The sequence below is a fragment of the Zingiber officinale genome, chromosome 9A (assembly GCF_018446385.1).
Source record: "Zingiber officinale cultivar Zhangliang chromosome 9A, Zo_v1.1, whole genome shotgun sequence".
In the NCBI taxonomy this organism is placed as follows: domain Eukaryota; kingdom Viridiplantae; phylum Streptophyta; class Magnoliopsida; order Zingiberales; family Zingiberaceae; genus Zingiber; species Zingiber officinale.
Genome location: NC_056002.1, coordinates 55,953,422 through 55,972,633, shown reverse-complemented (window position 1 = coordinate 55,972,633; position 19,212 = coordinate 55,953,422). Strand labels below are relative to the sequence as shown.

General features: G+C 36.3%; 1 protein-coding gene across 4 annotated transcripts in view; it reads left to right on the top strand.

The window, feature by feature from the left end:
- The first annotated feature begins 658 nt into the window (after window positions 1–658).
- LOC122021924 overlaps window positions 659–19,212 on the top strand; it is a 54,440-nt gene continuing 35,886 nt past the window's right edge. For 2 of the 4 annotated variants that reach the window (XM_042580104.1, XM_042580103.1), the window contains exons 1-2: window positions 659–903; window positions 982–1,067. In XM_042580104.1, coding sequence (XP_042436038.1) covers window positions 744–903; window positions 982–1,067 — 246 coding nt within the window. In that variant the 5' untranslated portion in view covers window positions 659–743. Of the gene's footprint in view, window positions 904–981; window positions 1,068–11,454; window positions 11,905–19,212 lie in introns of all 4 variants that reach the window. The other 2 variants (XM_042580106.1, XM_042580105.1) reach the window with 2 other exon arrangements.

Below are 19,212 nucleotides of genomic sequence, written 5' to 3'. Positions count from 1 at the left end.
TTGTAGCAGGTATCGAGCTTGTACGTTGTAGTATAAATCCTAATAATATATTAGAATTAGAGAAAATTACAACTTAAAATGAAATGACTTATGATTGATTATGAAATATGAGAAATGATGTTTGGCAGATTCCATACAAATCATATAACCAAAAAATGGTAAGAAAATATTATTTGGATTGTCCAAGTAACTACTATACATTGTAGCAGATAGAACTTGTATGTTGTAGGATAAATCTTAATAAAAAATATTATACAGAGCTGAAAAATTACACTAGATTGGAAGAGTTTACAATCGAGAATGGAAAGAGGTGTTAAGCAAAGCAGCGTCAACAATGTTTGCGGTGATAGTTTGGGGGAGCTTTCAGCCAGCTCGAGAACAAACATGCGGATGTTTAGTTTACAATGCCTTTGCTTTGCTTGTCGACAGGAGTGAGATGGAGCAGAAGACGATGACTAAGGAAGGAGTGAGAGCAAGGAAAATTTATATTCGAAAAACTCGAGAGATTAAAAGTCGAGGGTGAAATTTTGAATAAAGGATAAAAAGGGAGAGAATATAAAAGAGATTTAATAATGTAAAAAAATCGGGCTAGTAATGTAAAGGAATCGTTTATATATATTATATTATATTATATTATATTATATTATATGAAATGGGATCCTGTCTCACTTTTCCTGCGTCTGTGTCGAGGCAACTCCGTTCACTGCCTGATTTCCTCCTCCGCTTGCGATTTCAACCTAGCAATGTCGGATCTGGGGAGCTCCTCTCCGCTCCTCGCACCAGCTCCGGTCGCCCAGCCCAACGAGATCGACCTCGAAGCCGGCCCCGGCGAGCAGTTCCAGTGCCGGATCTGCCTTGAGAGCGACGCTCCTCGCACTCCTCTCGGGGCTCATCTTTCTCCTTGTAATTCCAGATCGATTTCTTTTCCCCTTTGATGCTTTTGCTACACTTCTTTTTCTCAGTCGGACTATGGATTTGTAGTAACGGAGTTCATAGCGCCGTGCAAGTGCAAGGGAACTTCCAAGTACGTCCACCGCGAATGCTTGGACCAGTGGCGGGCTGTCAAAGTGAGTGCTAATTGTTTTTGTTCTTTTTGATGTATCCTTGAAATGTAGTTGGAACATCCCTATAGCAAATTACAAAGCTGAGAACTAGGTAGAAGTTGCTTATTCGGTTTAATCTAATTGGTTAGGAAAGAAGTAATTTTCCATCGAGTGATTGGGAGTAAAGAATTTTACAGGTGAAGAAATAAATACTAAAAGAGTGTATACATTCACAACATCAAGCTTCTTAAATGGAGTAGTGCTGGGTATCTGTTTGATTGTTATGTTATGAAGAAATGTCAAGATCACATTGGTCATGGTTGTGCTAAGAGCATTCTATAGAGGAGGAAACCAAAGTACCCATGATAGTTTAGGCTTTGGAAAATAGGAAAAAATGTTCCACCTTTCCTGAAATATATTTAGATGTCCAATCAAATGCTGTAGAACCAAATGCTGCAGGGCGAAAAAGGAAAAGTATCCCCACCTCCCTAGGACCAAATGCTGCAAAATAATTCAAACTAAGCTTCGTATGTGCAATCAAAATTAAAAAAAAAAAACTATTTCCCTAAAAAAAATCTTTTTGTAACTTTGAAATATAGTTTCACACAAATAGAAAACACATGTACTTTGTTTTGTGAATCATTTAAGTGTTTTAAAAGTATCCGATGGGAGAAAATCATTTTTTGTGTTTGCACTGTTGTTCATTGTACTGGTATTTGATTTAAAATTAAATACTTACATAACTTTGGTCGATGCTATCTGCGTCACTTTCTAGTCTTTGGTTGATTGTTTAGCAAACTCCTTTTTGTGAGAATCTTTATGAAGATCTTCGATACTCAGACTCTTCATCTACCCTCTATGTATTTGTGTTGGACACCTAACATTTTTAGTTGCACATTGAGTGCTTTCACTGATCACTTGTAAATGAGCTGTCATACACCTATAACCATACCCTCATTGGATTCTCAAACCTAAGTCAATGTATAGTAGATCATGATGATTTTGATATATGTGCATTTGAAGGGTAAGCCCACTCTTGGCTTTCCAAGCTGCCTCACAGAGTTCGTGAACTTGAATTTTATGCTTGCTTAGCATTTGGGTTTTTCAACGTGTTCCTTGTCTTAGCTTGATGGAAAGAGTCTCAGTTATAACTTGGAAGAAAAAGTCGGAGCAAGATTATGGAACCTTTTTTGCTCTTAGAGAAGAAAATATTCTTAGGAGATGCTAGTGAGTAGTGTATTCTAGTGGTGAAGATTACACTTTAAAGTTGTTGAAGGTAGAAAAATTAAGTCAAGGTTTGGACAAATTTCTAGATATAAGCTTGTTCAAATTGTTGATGCAATCAACTGTCTGGTCAAGCTTGACCAAGGGTTGATTCAAACAGGACCAAATGTTTGGAAGTGAACTAAATGAGGAGTCTAGCCAGTTCAAGATTGACTGGATGACTATTAAAGAGAAGTCTAGTCTGGTCAAGATTGATCGGATGACTAGCAAAGAAAAGTCTAGCCAGGTCAAGGTTGATCGGATGACTAGAAAAGGGAACGACTAGTCAGCTCAAGGTTGATCTGATGACTAGAAAAAGTCTAAGCAGGTCAAGGGTGACTAGATGCTTGACAAAGAAAGTTCAGGTGAGTCAAGGATCACTAAATGTCTGACTTGTGTTGCCTTAGAGGTGTGGACTTTAGGTAGAGGCCTTGGAGGAGTGAACTCTGAGCAAGATGCAAGTCTAGTAGGTATTTATAGGATTAGGCTTGTGTGATCTAGTAGGTCAGGTAAATTTAATGATTAGGCTTGTGTGTGTTTGTGTTTTGTATGAATATTTTTGCAGAACTTGGAGGTGGAAGCAAAACGGAGAGCAGACAAACACAACTGGACAAAGTTGGACCAAGTTTGGAGTGAATTGAACTTGAATTGGAGCTGAATTGGTTCGGTCAATATGACAACCGATTTGGTCCACCGAATGAATCCGAGTCGGGTTCGGGTCCTAGATCTCTTGATTCGGGTGATCAAAAGATTAGATCAACCGATAAGAGGTTCAATCGACTGATAAACTTGATAGAGACAAGATCACAAGGCTCGGTGTCTAGATAGAGTTGATCAAGTATTCGGTAGATCGGATAAAGTTTTTAGTTGGCCAATAAAGGTCGGATCCAACTCTATAAAAAAAGAGACGAAGACTCTACGTTCAAGACAACCATTCTCTCTCAATCCTATTATTCAGTGTTCGTAAAAAGCTCTCGAAGTTCTGCTTGACGATTAAGGAAGCGCTAGGAGGAGTGCGTGTTAGTGCAGGAAGCACTAGATAATCGAACTTAAGTTTTGATGTTGGCAAAGACTCAAAGTTAAATATTATGGTGATCTAATAAGCTACATGTAGCTTAAGCAGAAAAGCCCTAGTAGGTCAAGTTGACTAAATACTAGGCAAGCGAAAGTCCTGGTAGGTTGTATTGGATACTAGCTAATGGAAGTCTTAGCAAATCAAGCAAGCATAGAAGTCTAGATGGGTCACTCGACCAGACATATAACAAGACAGACTTGATAGGTCAGCGAGGACCTGATATTGTGACAGAAGAAAACCTTGGCGAGTCAAGTGATCAAATGCTGAGTAGAGGAAGCTCAAACAAGTTTGAAAGATCAGATGTTTGGCAAATGGTAAGTAAAGTAAGCTCATGGAGTGGAGAGGTTCTTTTAAAAAGAAGAATAGGTAAGGACGAGTCCTCATTTTGGGGACAACCTTCGGCGATGATCCGATTAAGGGTTCCACTCGAATTTTGAAGTCGAGATCGAATAATTAAGTAACTATCAAACTTTACTTTGATTGATCATCTTTTTTTTTTTTGTACTAACCTTGTTTTACAAGGATCAGTAGATCGATCGGGCTGATTGGCCAATCGAAAGGTGAGGTTTAATTGATCGAAAGGTAAGGTTCGATCTACCGAATGCTGAGGTGTCAATTGAGATGTCCTATGTGCTGATGTGGCATCTAAGGTGGACAAGATAAGTCTCAGATGGCTAACGTGGCACGTGATAAGGACCATCTTGCTTACGTGGCACGGGGATAAGAGTTGACCTACTGATGTGGCAAAATGCATGGTCAAAGATAAGGGTTGCGGAGCAGACATGGCAGATGATCGACTTCAAGGCGCTGATGTGGCGGAAAGTCATTGGTCGAAGGCTGGATCGGTAGACCTAGATCGATCGACCAATATGTCGGATCTGGATTTGATTTTTGAGGCTTTCGGTAGGCTGATTGGGTAGATCGGTAGATCGAACCTAGCTTATAAAAGGACGCTTGACTAGAGGCTTTAGACATAACTGCGATACGCCCTCTCGCTCTCATCTTGCTTCAAAATCTTGATGCAATGCTGCTGTGCTACTCTGACAACAAAGCAACCTATACTTGTATTTTCATTTCGTCTTCGTGCTTTAAACTCTTAAGGAATGATAAACTTGCTACAATTCCTCATCTTTTGTAAAGAGACAAATCTCTTTCTCCTTGGAGAAAAATATTAATAATCACCAATCGAAGCGAAATGATTGTGGGCCTTGGACTAGCTGTCTGAGGTTGTGAACCAAGTAAAAATAAAGTTGTCTTAGCAATGTGTTTCCGCGGCTTATCTTTGAAAAAGAAAAGAAAAAATAAGTAAGCCACACACGCTATTCATCCCTCTCTAGTGCTTCTCTCAATTCTATAGTGCGCAACATTTTTCAAACAGATCGACAACACTCTGTTTGTATTACTTTATATGCGCTTTGTTTTATAATTTGTGTTTGTGTACAAAATTTATAAGAGTTTTTTCTGCTTATGGAAAAGTTTCGGAAAGGAAATACGCATAGTGGACTCACTCTGAGTACGTAGGCCTTTGACATGACACATTGGGGTGTGAACAAAGTAAAAGTGTTGTGTCTCTTGTTTTTATTTTAATTGTTTATTATTCCATTGCTACTAACATTCTGATAATGGAAAAAGAAGAACAACGAAAACAGTTCGATATTCACCTCTCTATCTATCCCCAACGATTCTACAATTGGTATCATTATCTGCCGACTCTTGATTGGACTAACCACCAAGGAAAAAACAGGCTAGAGAATGAGGAGGAGAAATAAAAAAGGTATGGTTTTAAATATGAAGTTCAAATTCTATATATTTTTTTTTCAAATGCAGGGAGAGAGTGTGAAGACAAATTCTCAAACCTATAATTTTAGCTACACTTTAATAGATTACTCCAGAGTCTACTTAGCTTCATGAATAATTTGTACACAATCTTTGCAAACGAATAAAAAAAAAGAAAAGAGAGAAATCATCATCTAAATGACCTTTTCTACTCTTTCCTATGCGACACTTACCCAAGAGAAAATGATAACGAAGCATGCAGTAGTAGACAACCATCACCAAGAGTACAAGAGTCGCGAAGACCTAGTGGCTATAGTAACAATAGTGGCAACCACACTTCAAGGGTTTGTAAACCCAACTACTAATCAACCACCACCACCAGTCCCTCGGTCGAATGAGATTAAACATCATTATGAGTAGGGGTGTAAAGGAACCAAGCCGCTCATGAGCTATTCGAAACTGGATTCGATAAAATCTCGTTTGAGCTCGTTTAATGAGGCTCATTAAGATAAACAAACCAAGCTCAAACTTCACAATATTTGACTCGTTAGCTCGTGAACATGTTCGTTAAGCTCATGAATCAAATTTTAAATAAAAAATAATAGTTTTGATATTGAATTTATACATTTTACACTCTACTTATGAAACATATAGACAAATATATTAAATTTATCTATTAGAATAAAATTGTAAATTTTAATAAGAATATTATAATTTTCTTTACATATATAATTTAGTTTTTAATGAATATTTAAATTTATAATTTATATTTATTAAACTTGTTTAGGCTTGATAAAAGCTCAAATAAGTTCGTGAGCCATGAATATATTCGTTAAATAAAGCTCGAGTTTGGCTCGATTATAAATGAGCTAAACTCAAACATTCAAGAGTTTGGCTCGGCTCAGCTCGATTACACCCCTAATTATGAGTCCCTTCGGAGGGCACGAGTGCCAAACTTCGATGGGAACTCAGACTAAGGTTGGGCAAAACTGGTTGAAGGAGATAGAGAATCATCTCCGATTGCTAGAAATTTCCTAAGAAATTAAAGTGGAGGTTATAACTCCATTTTTGGTAGACAAAGCTGCAAAGTGGTGGGTGAACATTGCACCTTCCATGGCAGAAAGGGGATAAATCACGTGGCAAAGGTTTCGAGAAGCCTTTTTAGGCAATATTTTCCAACTGTCATACACCTTCAAAAATTAACTGAATTTGAAAATCTCACTCAAGTTCCAACTATGCCAATAATGGAGTATCCGTCCAAGTTCCACGCACTAGGAATATATTCTCCAGCGATCATGGCGGATGAGACATTAAAACTCCATTATTTCAAGAAGGGTCTGAAGAGTAGAATTCAATCGGCTCTGGCGGTGTTCGAGCTAAGGGATTTTAAAGAGTTAATGGGGGCAACAATTCAAATCGATCAATATCAAACGACGGAAAGAGGAGAACAAATTGAAAAGACCCCACACGAGTCAAGGCTCCTCCGACCATGAACAAATGTCCAAGATGCTAGATCTTTCAAACCACCAACCTAGAGGATCTGTACATCCTCGAATCAACCAGGAGGCCAAGACGTGGCCCACTTGCGGATTTGCATATTCTAGGGAGTGCCGCAAGAAGACAGGAGCGTGCTTTCTGCTTTGTTCTAGTCACTTAGGAGTAAAAACTGTAGATGCCATAATTTCTCCAGTTGCAGGAACAAGATCTATACATATCACACAAGAATTACATCTTTCATCTGTTGTTTTTATTCCAAAGTTGAATTGCAATCTACTTTCTATTAGTCAGATCACTCGGGATCTCAATTGTTTCACTAAGTTTCATTCCAATTCTTGTGTTTTTCAAGTTACGGATTCAGGGAAGGTGATCGGTATAAGTACCCCAGGTTGATTTTGATGTGGTCAACCAAGTCAAGTTAGGTCATGTTGTGTTTGATGCCTTTTGTCTAAATGTGCAGGAACTTAGGAATACAAGAAGTCGAGCGGAAGACGCGGCTAGCGAGAAGGATGATATGGAAGCGAGTCAACGAGTTCGGTGCATCCGAGGGACGAGGTGCTGCGGAAGAGTACACCGGTAGATGAGAAGGACATATGCGACGTTCAAGGGACGAGAAGCCGGAAGGAAGCCTGCTCGAAGGTCGGAGTTGAGTTCGAATGAGCTTAATTTTGGACTACCGAAGCATCACCTAAGCGAGCGGGATCGAAAAAGTTCAACTTGGAGGTTGTTCTTGAAGACCTGAAGCGCCTTTATTATGATTAAAGGCACCTCGGGTGTTGTTGTTGGAGCTGTCTAGCAAAGGTGCAAAGGCGCCTTACAACCAGCGAAGACGCCTCGACCATCAGGCGCTAAGGTGCCTCAAGCAAGATCGAAGGCGCCTCAAGCAGAGGCGCAGAGGTGCCTCCAAGGACATTGAAGGCGCCTCCAACCAGTCAGTAATCGTTAGGCTACCCTTGAGAAAAGGATAAAAGTTTATCCTCTTGGAGGCGCCCTAGATCCCCTTGGAGGTGCCTCTAAACAACGGTAATTTTTTTCAAGAGGTTATAAAAAGCCCTCTGGAACTAGAAATTATTCAACAACTGTTGTATTTACTTTCCTAGTCTTTTATGAGCTTTAGAATTGTGTAAGACTACTCCTTCAACGAAGGAGTTCTATTAGTGAGCTTATCAACCGTCTTGGATTAGTAACCATCAAAGTTGTAACTAGACCCGATCCCGGGCCGGGTCTGGCTCGGCCCGGCCCGGGCTCGTAACCGGGTCAACGGGCCGGTTGGCCGTTGATCCGATTCGCCGGGTCGAACCGGAACCGGCCCCGCAAGTTGCTGGGCCGGTTCCGGTTCATTAGTTGTAAAACCGGCGAGTTGAACCGGCGGTTCAGCCGCAAAAATATATATATATATTTTTTAAAACGGTTTGAACCGCCGGTTAATCGGCGGTTAAGATCATTTGACCATTTTTTGATCAATGGCTATGATTTAGTGTCCGTTACTATCAAAACTCTATAAATAGAGAGCACATTTCATCATTTTTCACACACATCTTCTCTATTCTTAATCTCATTTTCGTATTCTCTAATCTCTACATGTTTTCGTTTTCAATTTTCAATTACAATGGAAGGAGGCCGCGGAGGTGCATCATCTCGAGCTCGGAAGGGAAAGCAAATAATGAATCCGCTGGAGGAAGACCCCAACATTCAATCCACCGTTGATGAGATCGAGCATCTTCCGAATCCGACATCCGAAACACAAGGAAGTACCGATGCAATTACTTCTAAGGTTCGGAACTTCTTCTAAAGTCTTTTATTTTACTAAACATTTTGAGAATGTCACTCTTTCATGGAGAAATGCTGTAAAATGTAAGCATTGATAGCTTCTACAATTCCAATTGGCGGCGACTATGGGTCGTTGAAACGACATGTAGAAACGAAGCACCCGACGGAATATGGACTCGACCGTTCTCAAACACAATTATCAAGATTTTCTTCAACTAGCGGTAGTACCGATTCCGGTTTATTTTTATATTCGGATAATAAATTAAGAGAATCATTAGCTAAATTTGTTTCCGTAGAACATCTTTCTTTTAGTTTTGGATCTAAATGCACATTTGAAGATTTTTGTAAAGAATCTCTTAATCCATGTGCTAAACGTGTTCCTAGGACTACACTTACTCGTACAATTAAAAAATTAGTAAAACAAGGAAAAAAGAATTTAATTGATGAATTTAGTAAATTAGATAATAAAGTTTCTTTATGTTCCGATATTTGGAGTGATCATTGGCAAACACATTCGTATATGGGTGTGACTTGCCATTAGATCGATAACTCTTGGAACCTCCAAAAAAGATTATTAGCTTATAGAGTTTTTGATGAATCACATAATGCTCATAATATCGCACAATTATTATGTTTAATTTTAGAAGAATATGGTTTAACTCATAAAATATTTTCAATATCATTAGATAATGCTAGTTCTAATACCGCTTGTATAGATGATCTAAAATTTATTTGTTAACCTATTATTGGAGGTTTATTTTTTCATATTCGTTGTGTATGCCATGTTTTAAATTTATGTGTTCAAGATGGTTTAAAAATTTTAGAAAGTTATATTAAACCAATTAGAATTGCAATTTCTTATTTATGGTCTCATCCATCTATAATGAAACAATGGTGTAGGTTTTGTAAAATTAATGGAATGAGACCTAAAAAATTTCCACGTGATGTATCAACACGTTGGAATTCAACATACCAATTATTACAAGATTCATTTCAATATAAAGAATTATTATATTCATTTTTTGCACAAAACACTAATACTAATATATATTTATTTTCACAACAATGGAATATTTGTAGTAGTATTTGTGAAATTTTAAAAGTATTTAATGATGCAACCGAACAACTTTCCGGTGTTTATTATCCCACTGCTCAATTAGTTTTAGAAAATTTTTCTAATATAGTATTAGTTTTAAATGAATATATTAATAATGAATCTTTATCTCCTTGCATCTTAGCTATGAAAACTAAATGGAAAAAATATTTTTATTTAATTCCTGAAATTTATTTATTGCATTTGCTTTAAATCCTAGATTTAAATTAGAAGTTTTACAAGAAATGTTAACTTTATATTATGACGCTTTAATTCCAATTAAAGATTCTTCTTCCCCTGATCCAGTTAATATTATATATAATGTTAGAATTTATTTATATGATATTTATAATCAATATTATGCAAAATATGGAACACAAATTAATATTTCTGAAATTCAACAAACTACTAGTAGTAATTTAAAACTTACAAAAGCACAACCTTTATTAAAAGAACGGACAAAACGTCCACGGGGATCCTCAAGTTCCACACAGGAATTTGAGAATTATTTTACAACTTCTTTTGATTTTAATGAAGCAGATAGCGAAAACTTCGATATCTTAAAGTGGTGGTCACAGAAGGCTCAAAGCTTTCCCGTTCTCTCCGTGATCGCAAAAGAAATTTTAGCTTGTCCAGTGTCAACTGTTGCTGTGGAGCAGACGATCAACTTTGTCTCCCGACTCATTGGAAGCCCAAGCATTACTGGACGATTGGACCAGAGCGGAGAAAAGAATCGAAGGAATGCAACTTTCAGATGACGAAGTTGAAGATTTTGATACTGAAGGAACAAATACGACAGGAACAGGAAATGGAAGTGAATGAAAATGTAAAAGGATAAAAATGTAAAAGAACTACGTGGGCTTTGATTCCCCTAAATGGATACGTAGGCAACTTAAATAAGTGCAAGTCCTTTTTTTAATAAATTTTAATTTCTAATTTTTAATGTTTAATGTTTAATTTTTAATTTTTAATTTTTTTTAACATATTAATCTTGAACCGTGAACCGTAACCGTCTTGGGCGGTTAAGGTTAAGGGTCGACCTGCCTGGAACCGTCGAACCGGCGGTTCCGAACCGTCGAATCGTCGGTTCCGAACCGTGGTCAGGTCTAGTTGTAACCAAGTAATTTTTGTGTCTTTTTTTATTTTATGAGTTGTTATTTTTATCTGACTAACTAACTATGTATCCTTGTCTAAGTTCAATAGCAAGAGATTTTCTCTAACTTTGATTGCAGGTCTATTCACCCCCTCTAGCCGTCCTAACACGGACCAATAGTTAGTATCAGAGCCTTACCGCCTACCAACCGCCGACTTAAGCAACAAGACGATGGCCTGTTCAAACATTTATTCACTAAAGTTTGAGGGAGATTTCGCGATGTGGAAAAAGCGAATGGAGGTATTTTTCAAAATATATTTTGAAATTCTGTTAATAATTAAATATGATTTTGTAGTAATCAAAGACCAACATGGAATAGAGAAGGAGTATCTATGGATCAAAAAGGAATAAGCTGACTTCGTAGCAAACGATAAAATAGAGTTCCATTTGTTGAGCGTTCTTCCATTCCAAGAAGTCAACCGGATCATAATCTACGACTCAGCAAAAGAACTTTAAGAGAAGTTCTTGGAGCTCTACGAAAGCACATCCGAAGCTAAACTCGTAAGACGGGACTTGCTCTGGAATCAACTCAGCAACCTCCGGATGGAAAAGGAAGAGATGGTAGCCCACCTACACATAAGAATCAATGAATTAATCACCGGATTAACGAACCTCTGAGAGACGGTAACTAATCGGGAGTCACAAAGGTATGCTTTAAATGCGTTCTCGAGAATACCGGAATTGACGTTTATAGTAGACTCTTATTATATATCAAAGGACCTCGAGGTAAGTACTTTAGAAAATTTATTTTCAACTTTCGAATTACACGAGTCTTGGTGTGTAGGACAAAGAAAGGAGCCAAGACAGAACCTACCTTTGCAAGCCAAGAAGGATGAATCAAATTCTAACATATCTCTCGACGAAGACGAAAAAGCATACATGGTAAGAAAATTTTCAAAATTCTTCAAGTCTAACAATTTTAACAAGTCACAGGCTAAGAAACCTCTTCGAGGGGAGAATAAGATGCTACAACTGCAATGAAGGACACGTACAAGATGGCTGTCTTAAACTGAAGGAAAAAGACAAAGACAAAAGGCCAACACGAATGAAGCACGAGAATCTGAAGGCGACGTGGGACAAATCGTTGTCATCCGAATCAGAGGTCGAATCATACGCTGGACTTGCATTAATGGTGAGTCACCAAATGGAGAATATTGATAAAGGGGGAGCTACTTCAAAGGAAAGCAGTGATGAATGGGGAGAGTCAAATTTTGAGATCGACATGGTAAGTGAGGTATGTCTTCTTCCTCCTAATCAATTTTATGAAGGTATAAAATTAATGTTTGAATCTTTATGCAAATTTTAAACTAAGAATAATAAATTAAAAAGGGAAAATTTAGACTTAAAAACTACCTTAACAAAAACATGTCCCTTAGAAACTTTTGATAAACTGAAAATTGAAAATGATAAACTAAAAAAGCAAATAGAATTACTGAAAAAGAATGGTGCATGCTCAAATTTTTCATCAACTTCAAAATTTAGAAATAATGGAGGGTTAAATTGGTATATTAGGAATCCTAGGGATCAAATTACAAAAGTGATAGAAAAAGCATTCTAAAATTTTTTCTTGTTGTAGAAACTTATATTGGGTACCCAAATCATGCTTTGTTTGATTTAATTAATTTTTATGCATGCTAAAATAGAAACTTAGTTTAATCTTCTTATTATTTAGTAAAATTAATTATCTCATATATTTATTGTTTATAATTTGGGTTGAAACATTTCTTCTGTACAAAATAAAAATATTATTTACTTACAAAAATATTTTCAAAATTTTTTGGTTGTTATTCTTCTTTTAAAAAAATGAGTTTTGACGATTAAAATTGTGTAGAAAGTTTATTTTTCAAAAACATAATTTTTTTGTGATCACGAGTTATGTTTCCTGTTAGAATAAAAATTTTCAAATTTTTTAAAATATTATTCAATTTTTTATGAATTTTTAATTAAAACATATAATTTAAATTTTAAAATTTTTTTGGAGATTAATTTTGAAAATTTTGATTTTTCTGGAGATTACCGGTGTATTTTGAACGTTGAGAAAAATCAGTCAGATTTTTTAAGTTAAAAAATCTATTTTTAAATATTTAAATTCAACAATAATCATTTCTGTTTAAAAATAAGTATTCTCGCCAAGTAAAAATAATTTTTCGTAAAAACTTTTTTCTAATCCTACTTTTTTTTTTTTTTTTACTATAACAACAATTTTCAGTATTTTTCGAAACTTAAAAAGAGTTTTTAAATTATTTTTTTTCCAAAATTAAGGTTTAATTGACAAAAATTATTACTTTTGAAAATTAATTTTGAGAAAAAAATAATATTCCAGAAAACTTTATTTTAAGCCTTATGGATTTTTTTTTTTCAAAATTTTTCTAAATATTTATATTTTTTCCCTTTATTTTTTGATGTGATCAAAGTGGGAGAAAATGTAGAGGGTTAAGGGGAGGTTATGTTATGTCTGCATTATTGTTATGTTATGTCTGCATTATTGCAATTTTTTTCGGTACTTAATAATTGCAAATTTTGTTTTACTTAATATTTCTTATGTTATATTATTATTTGTGACCCTAAGTTAACTTGGGTTGATGTATATCAAAAAGAGGAAGATTGTAAGTACCTCGGATTGATTTTGATGTGGTCAACTAAGTCAAGTTAGGTCTTGTTGTGTTTGATACCTTGTGACTAAGTGTACAGGAATTTAGGAAGTCGAGCGGAAGATGCCACTAGCGAGAAAGATGACACGTGAAGCGAGTCGACGGACTCGGTGCATCAGAGGGACGAGGTGCTGCGGAAGAGTACACCGGTGGACTAGAAGAAGGTCGGAGTTGAGTTTGAGTGAGCTCAATTTCGGATCACTGGAGCATCACCCAAGCGAGCGGGATCGAAGAAGATCAACTTGGAGATTGATCTTGAAGATTTGAGACGCCTCCATTATGATTAAAGGCGCCTCGGGTGTTGCTGTTGGAGCTGTCCAATAAAGGCACGAAGGTGCCTTACAATCCAGCGAAGATGCCTTGACCATCAGGCATTAAGGCGCCTCAAGCAAGATCGAAGGCGCCTCAAGCAGAGGCGCAGAGGTGCCTTTAAGACATTGAAGGCGTTTCCAACTAGTTAGTAGCCGTAAGACTACCGTTGAGAAGAGGATAAAAGTTATCCTCTTAGAGAGGCCCTAGATCCCCTTAGAGGCGCCTCCAACTAGCAGTAAATTTTTTCAGGAGGCTATAAAAAGCCTCCGCTAGGAATTATTCAACGACTTGTATTCACTTTTCTAGTCTTTTATGAGCTTTAGAATTGTGTAAGGCTACTTCTCCTTTAATGAAGGAGTTCTATCAGTGAGCTTTTCAACCACCTTGAATTAGCAACCATTTAGGTTGTAACTAAGTAATTCTTGTGTCTCTTTTTATTTTATGAGTTGTTATTTTTATCCGACTAACTAACTTGTATCCTTGCCTAAGTTCAATAGCAAAAGATTTTCTCTAACTTTGATTGCAAGGCTATTCACTCTCATCTAGTCGACCTAACGCGGACCTACAATTAGCAGTGCTGATATGTATGGAGGACTTTATTTGCTCAAACAAAAGAACCTCCCAAGTGGACAAGTTCATCAATCAAGTTGTGATTTCGAGTCATGTCCAAAGTCTGGTAAGTTTGTTTTTAATTCTATGTCTGGTCCCAATTCTAAGTCTATCTTAGTAGAGAGTCAAGTCATGTTGTGACACTATCGCCTTGGTCATCCAAACTTTGCTTGTATTAAAAATTGTTCTCTCATTTGTTCATCAATAAGGATTTCACTTATTATCAGTGTGATATTTATCAATTAGCGAAGCATACACATGTATACTCAAGTTAACTATACAAATCGTCATATCCATTTTGAGTCATTTAATAGTGATATTTGGGGGTCATCATGTGTGGAAAATATCAATGAAGCTCGGTGGTTTGTAACGTTTATCAATGATCACATAAGAACCACATGGACATTTCTCATGAAAGAAAAATCCGAAACAACCATAATTTTTAAATCCTTTCATATTATGATTTCAACCCAGTTTAGAAGTCAAATCCAAGTTCTCAAAACTAATAACGCAAAGGACTATTTCAACTCCATTCTTGGCCCTTGTCAAAACATGGAATTATTCATATAAGTTCTCGTGTAGACACTCCATGATAAAACGGAGTGGATGAACGGAAAAATAGACACTTGCTTGAAGTCACCGGGCATATGTTCATTAATAATGTTCCTATATATATATATATTTATTTATTTATTTTATTTTATTTTTTTTGGGAGGCTATACTTATAGCCACATTAGCTAAGTCATGTTTTAAAATTCCAAACACCTTGTCATGTTGTCACCACAACACATCCTCAAATTCTTGCTTTCACCTCTGATCTTCCTCTTCGAATTTGTAGGTGCACCGCCTTCGTCCACATTCATCATAGTCATCGTACCAAACTCAATCCAAAATTACTCAAGTGTATCTTTTTAGGGTACTCTTCTCATAAAAAGATTATAAATGTTATTCTCCTATTACCAGGAAAGTCTATAATTCCATGGATGTTACCTTTTTCAAGAGTCAAACATACTTTCTCAACTCCGATATTTAGGAGGAGATTAGTTCCAAAGAATATCAGATTTGGGATCTACTTCAGGATACTCGATCAATTTTTGTTCCATTCGATCAACCTTCAAATTCCAGTACTATACCTAATTTCAGTACTATTCCTATCCTTACACCTCTTCAAACTATCCCTATCACTACAGAAGCCCAAAATCCGTTGCAATTTGATACCAATAACATTGACCTTTATGTCTATAGAAGGAGAACAATAACCAAGCAAATCAGAGAACTTCTGCAAACTCAACATTTTCAAACACAAGAACCAAATCCTGCTGTATCTGACACTCACGATGGTATGGATTCCTCCTCATTATACTCCTGCTTCTATAATTGATGATTCAAATTTGCCCATTGCTTATAGGAAAGGGATCCGTGGATGCACTGAACATCCAATTCAAATATATGTTGCATATGGAAAGTTGTCTCCATCTTATAGGACATTTGTCACAAATCTGGACCGTGTTAAAGTGCCCCTATCTATTCAAGAGGCTCTCATAAGACCATAATGGAAGAAAGTTGTAGAAAAAGAGGTTTGGACCTTAGAAAGCAATAACACCTAGGTCTTGACAACATTACCACCCGTAAAAAATCTGGTTGGTGTAAGTGGATTTTTGTCGTCAAGTACAAAGTTGATGGGAGTATAGACAGGTTCAAGGCAAGACTTATAGCTAAGGGGTTCACTTAATCCTACGGAATTGACTATCAAGAGACCTTCACACCAGTGGCCAAACTAAACACAGTTCGAGTGTTACTATCCTTAGCAATAAATCAAGATTGGCTATTATATCAACTTGATGTCAAGAACACATTCTTGAATGGAGTTCTCGAAGAGGAAGTCTACATGATCATACCTCCTGGATTAGAAAATAGGTCAAATCGAAACTTGGTGTGCAAATTAAAGAAGTCATTGTACGACTTAAAGCAATCTCCTCGCGCATGGTTTGAGAGATTTGCTAAGACTTTAACAACAAATGGGTATTCACAGTGTCAGGGAGATCACACATTGTTTATTAAAGGTGAATCAGGATGAAAAATGACAATTCTTATAGTCTGTATGAATGATATCATCCTTACTGGAGATGATTTAGAGGAAATTCTTAGGCTGAAAAAATTACTATCAACCGAATTCAAAATCAAAGACCATGGGACACTGAGATACTTTCTCAGAATAGAGGTGGCTCGATCAAAGAAGGGTATTGTTATATCATAAACGAAGTATATACTGGACTTGCTGAATGAAACCGGTTTTCTTGGCTGCAAACTTGCTGATAAACCTATGGATTCTACAAAGAAACTGAATCGAAGTGAAGAATACACACCAATTGACAAGGGTAGGTATCAAAGGCTGGTTGGAAAGCTCATCTACCTATCACACACTTGACCCGACATTCCTTATTCGGTAAGTGTAGTTAGCCAACATATGAATAATCCAACTGAGGATCATTTAGATGCAGTGACCAGAATTTTGAGATACTTGAAGATAACTCTTGGTCATGGATTACTCTTCAGAAAGAGTGGAAGTTGTGTAGTTGAGATTTACACAGATGCAAGTTGGGCAAGAGAACAGACTGATAGAAGGTCAACTATTGGTTATTGCTCCTAGGGATGGCAATGGGGCGGGGGACGAGTTTGCCATCTCCATCCCCGCCTCCGAATTTCATCCCCGTCCCCATCCTCATCCTCATCCCCACTTTTTCGAGTTCGAAGAATCCTCGAACCCGAACCACTGGGGATCAAATCCCCATCCCCGCTTCCCTCCCCAAATTAATTTTATATTATTATTATTTTACTATTAATATTAATATTAATATCAATAATAATAATAATAATAATTTTATTATTAATATTTTAAATTTTTTAATATTAATATTATTATCAATATTATTATTAATATTTTTAAAAATAATAATATAATAATAATAATAATATTATTATTATTATTATTATTATTTTCGAGACGGGTTCGGGGATGGGGACGATATCCCCATACCCGTCCCGAACCCGTCCCCATCCCCGAAAAAATCGGAAATCCCCGTCCCCGTTTCGAGTTTTCCTCACGGGACCCGAACTTAAGGGGAAAATTGTCATCCCTAATTGCTCCTATGTTTGGGGGAATCTTGTCACTTGGAGAAGCAAGAAACATGTTGTGGTTTCTTGTAGCAGTGCATAATCGGAATATCGAGCTTTTGCTCTTGATATATGCTAAGGAATGCGGTTACAAAGATTGTTAAGGGAAATTAATATTGAAGTTCAAACCCTGATGAAGATGTGAAACCATCAGTATAGCCAAAAATCCAGTGCATTATGATAAGACGAAACATATTGAGATTGATCGTCATTTTATCTCTGAAAAGGTCAACACAGGAATCATTCAATTTAGCTACATTCCTACAAGACAGTAGATTGTTGATGTCCTCACCAAGGCACTTCCAAGAGTCAGTTTTGATGAGTTGAATTCCAAGCTTGATTTGTATAACATATACAACTCAGCTTGAGGGGGAGTGTAGAAATAGGAGATTTAGTTTTTGTATTTAGAAAAGATTAAGATATATTTATTTTTGGTAGTATTGAATTTAGGAAATTAAAAAAAGAGCAGCTCGGTGCACGAAGCTCCCGCCATGCGGGGTCTCGGGGAAGAATCCATTGCACGCAGCCTTACCTTACTTTTTGCAAGAGGCTGTTTCCAGGATTCGAACCCGTGACCTTTTGGTCATATGGCAACAACTTTACCGTTGCGCCAAGGCTTCCCTTCTTAAATTTAGGAAATTACAATCAACTAATTAATTGTCTTCCTAATTTGTAGACGTTCAATTTCCAGTTTAGTAGATGTATACTTTATACATAGGATGTCAATTTTTTCCTCGGAGGATGAGAAAAAAAGGAAGATCATCAATTTCTTCAATTTAGTTTCTAAGGATTTAAGTGAGCTTATTATTCAAATGTTGTTTCTTTCAAATACTACCGTTTCACTACTATTGTTATTGATTACTGTTTATTATCGATTATTATCATTATTGAATTTTGGAGCACTGAATTGATTATAAACTAAATGTTAGAGATAATTCTGGAAGGTTGATATCAATTTAAACCATAAGGAACATGATTTTATCTCAGTTCTTGCATTAATTTCTATTTTGAGATTACTGTTATTTTACGACTAAAAACTACTACATTTCAAGAACTACCGTATTTGTTTTTTTTACCCTCACTTGCTGAGTGACTTCTAAATTACTCATCTATTATAACCTATTTCAGTTGTGAAATGGGAACCGAGAATGAAATCGAGGATAGAGAGCAAGTTGAGTTTTGAGGATGGTGAATTCGCGCCAATTACTGATAGAAAGACTAGGAGTCTGCTGCAACAATAAACTATTAGATTTAAAGTGAATATAATTCAATTAGTTTTGAATTATGTAAGGACTGATTTTTTTGCAATTCTTGTACTACTGAGGCTAGTTCTCAAATTTTATATTTGAAAGCAATGTCAATGTCAGTCGGTTGCCGGGGCATAACAAAGAGGACACTATAAAAATAAGTAGTCTACTCATAAAACTCGAACGACACAAATGATAGCAGAAAAAAAAAAGGAGTCCGGAGAAATAAAGAGCACATCGTGTACTTCAAGTGCAAATAATCCAGACATTACAAGAATCAATGCCCGAAGAAGAAGAAAAGGTCCAATGAATTAGGGGAAGCAATTCAGGTCAATACATTTAAGAATTATAAAAATGCTCTGGTTAGAATACATGATAATTTAGTTTCTTCGAATTCTTGCAATAAGTTAGATAGATCTAGAGATTTAATTAATTTAAAAAATATTAATTCAATTAATAAAACAAATTCAAATAATAAAAATTTAATATTCAGAATTATTTTTTTTTTTAAATTTTATATACCAAGTATTTGGAGCTTATAACTTGAT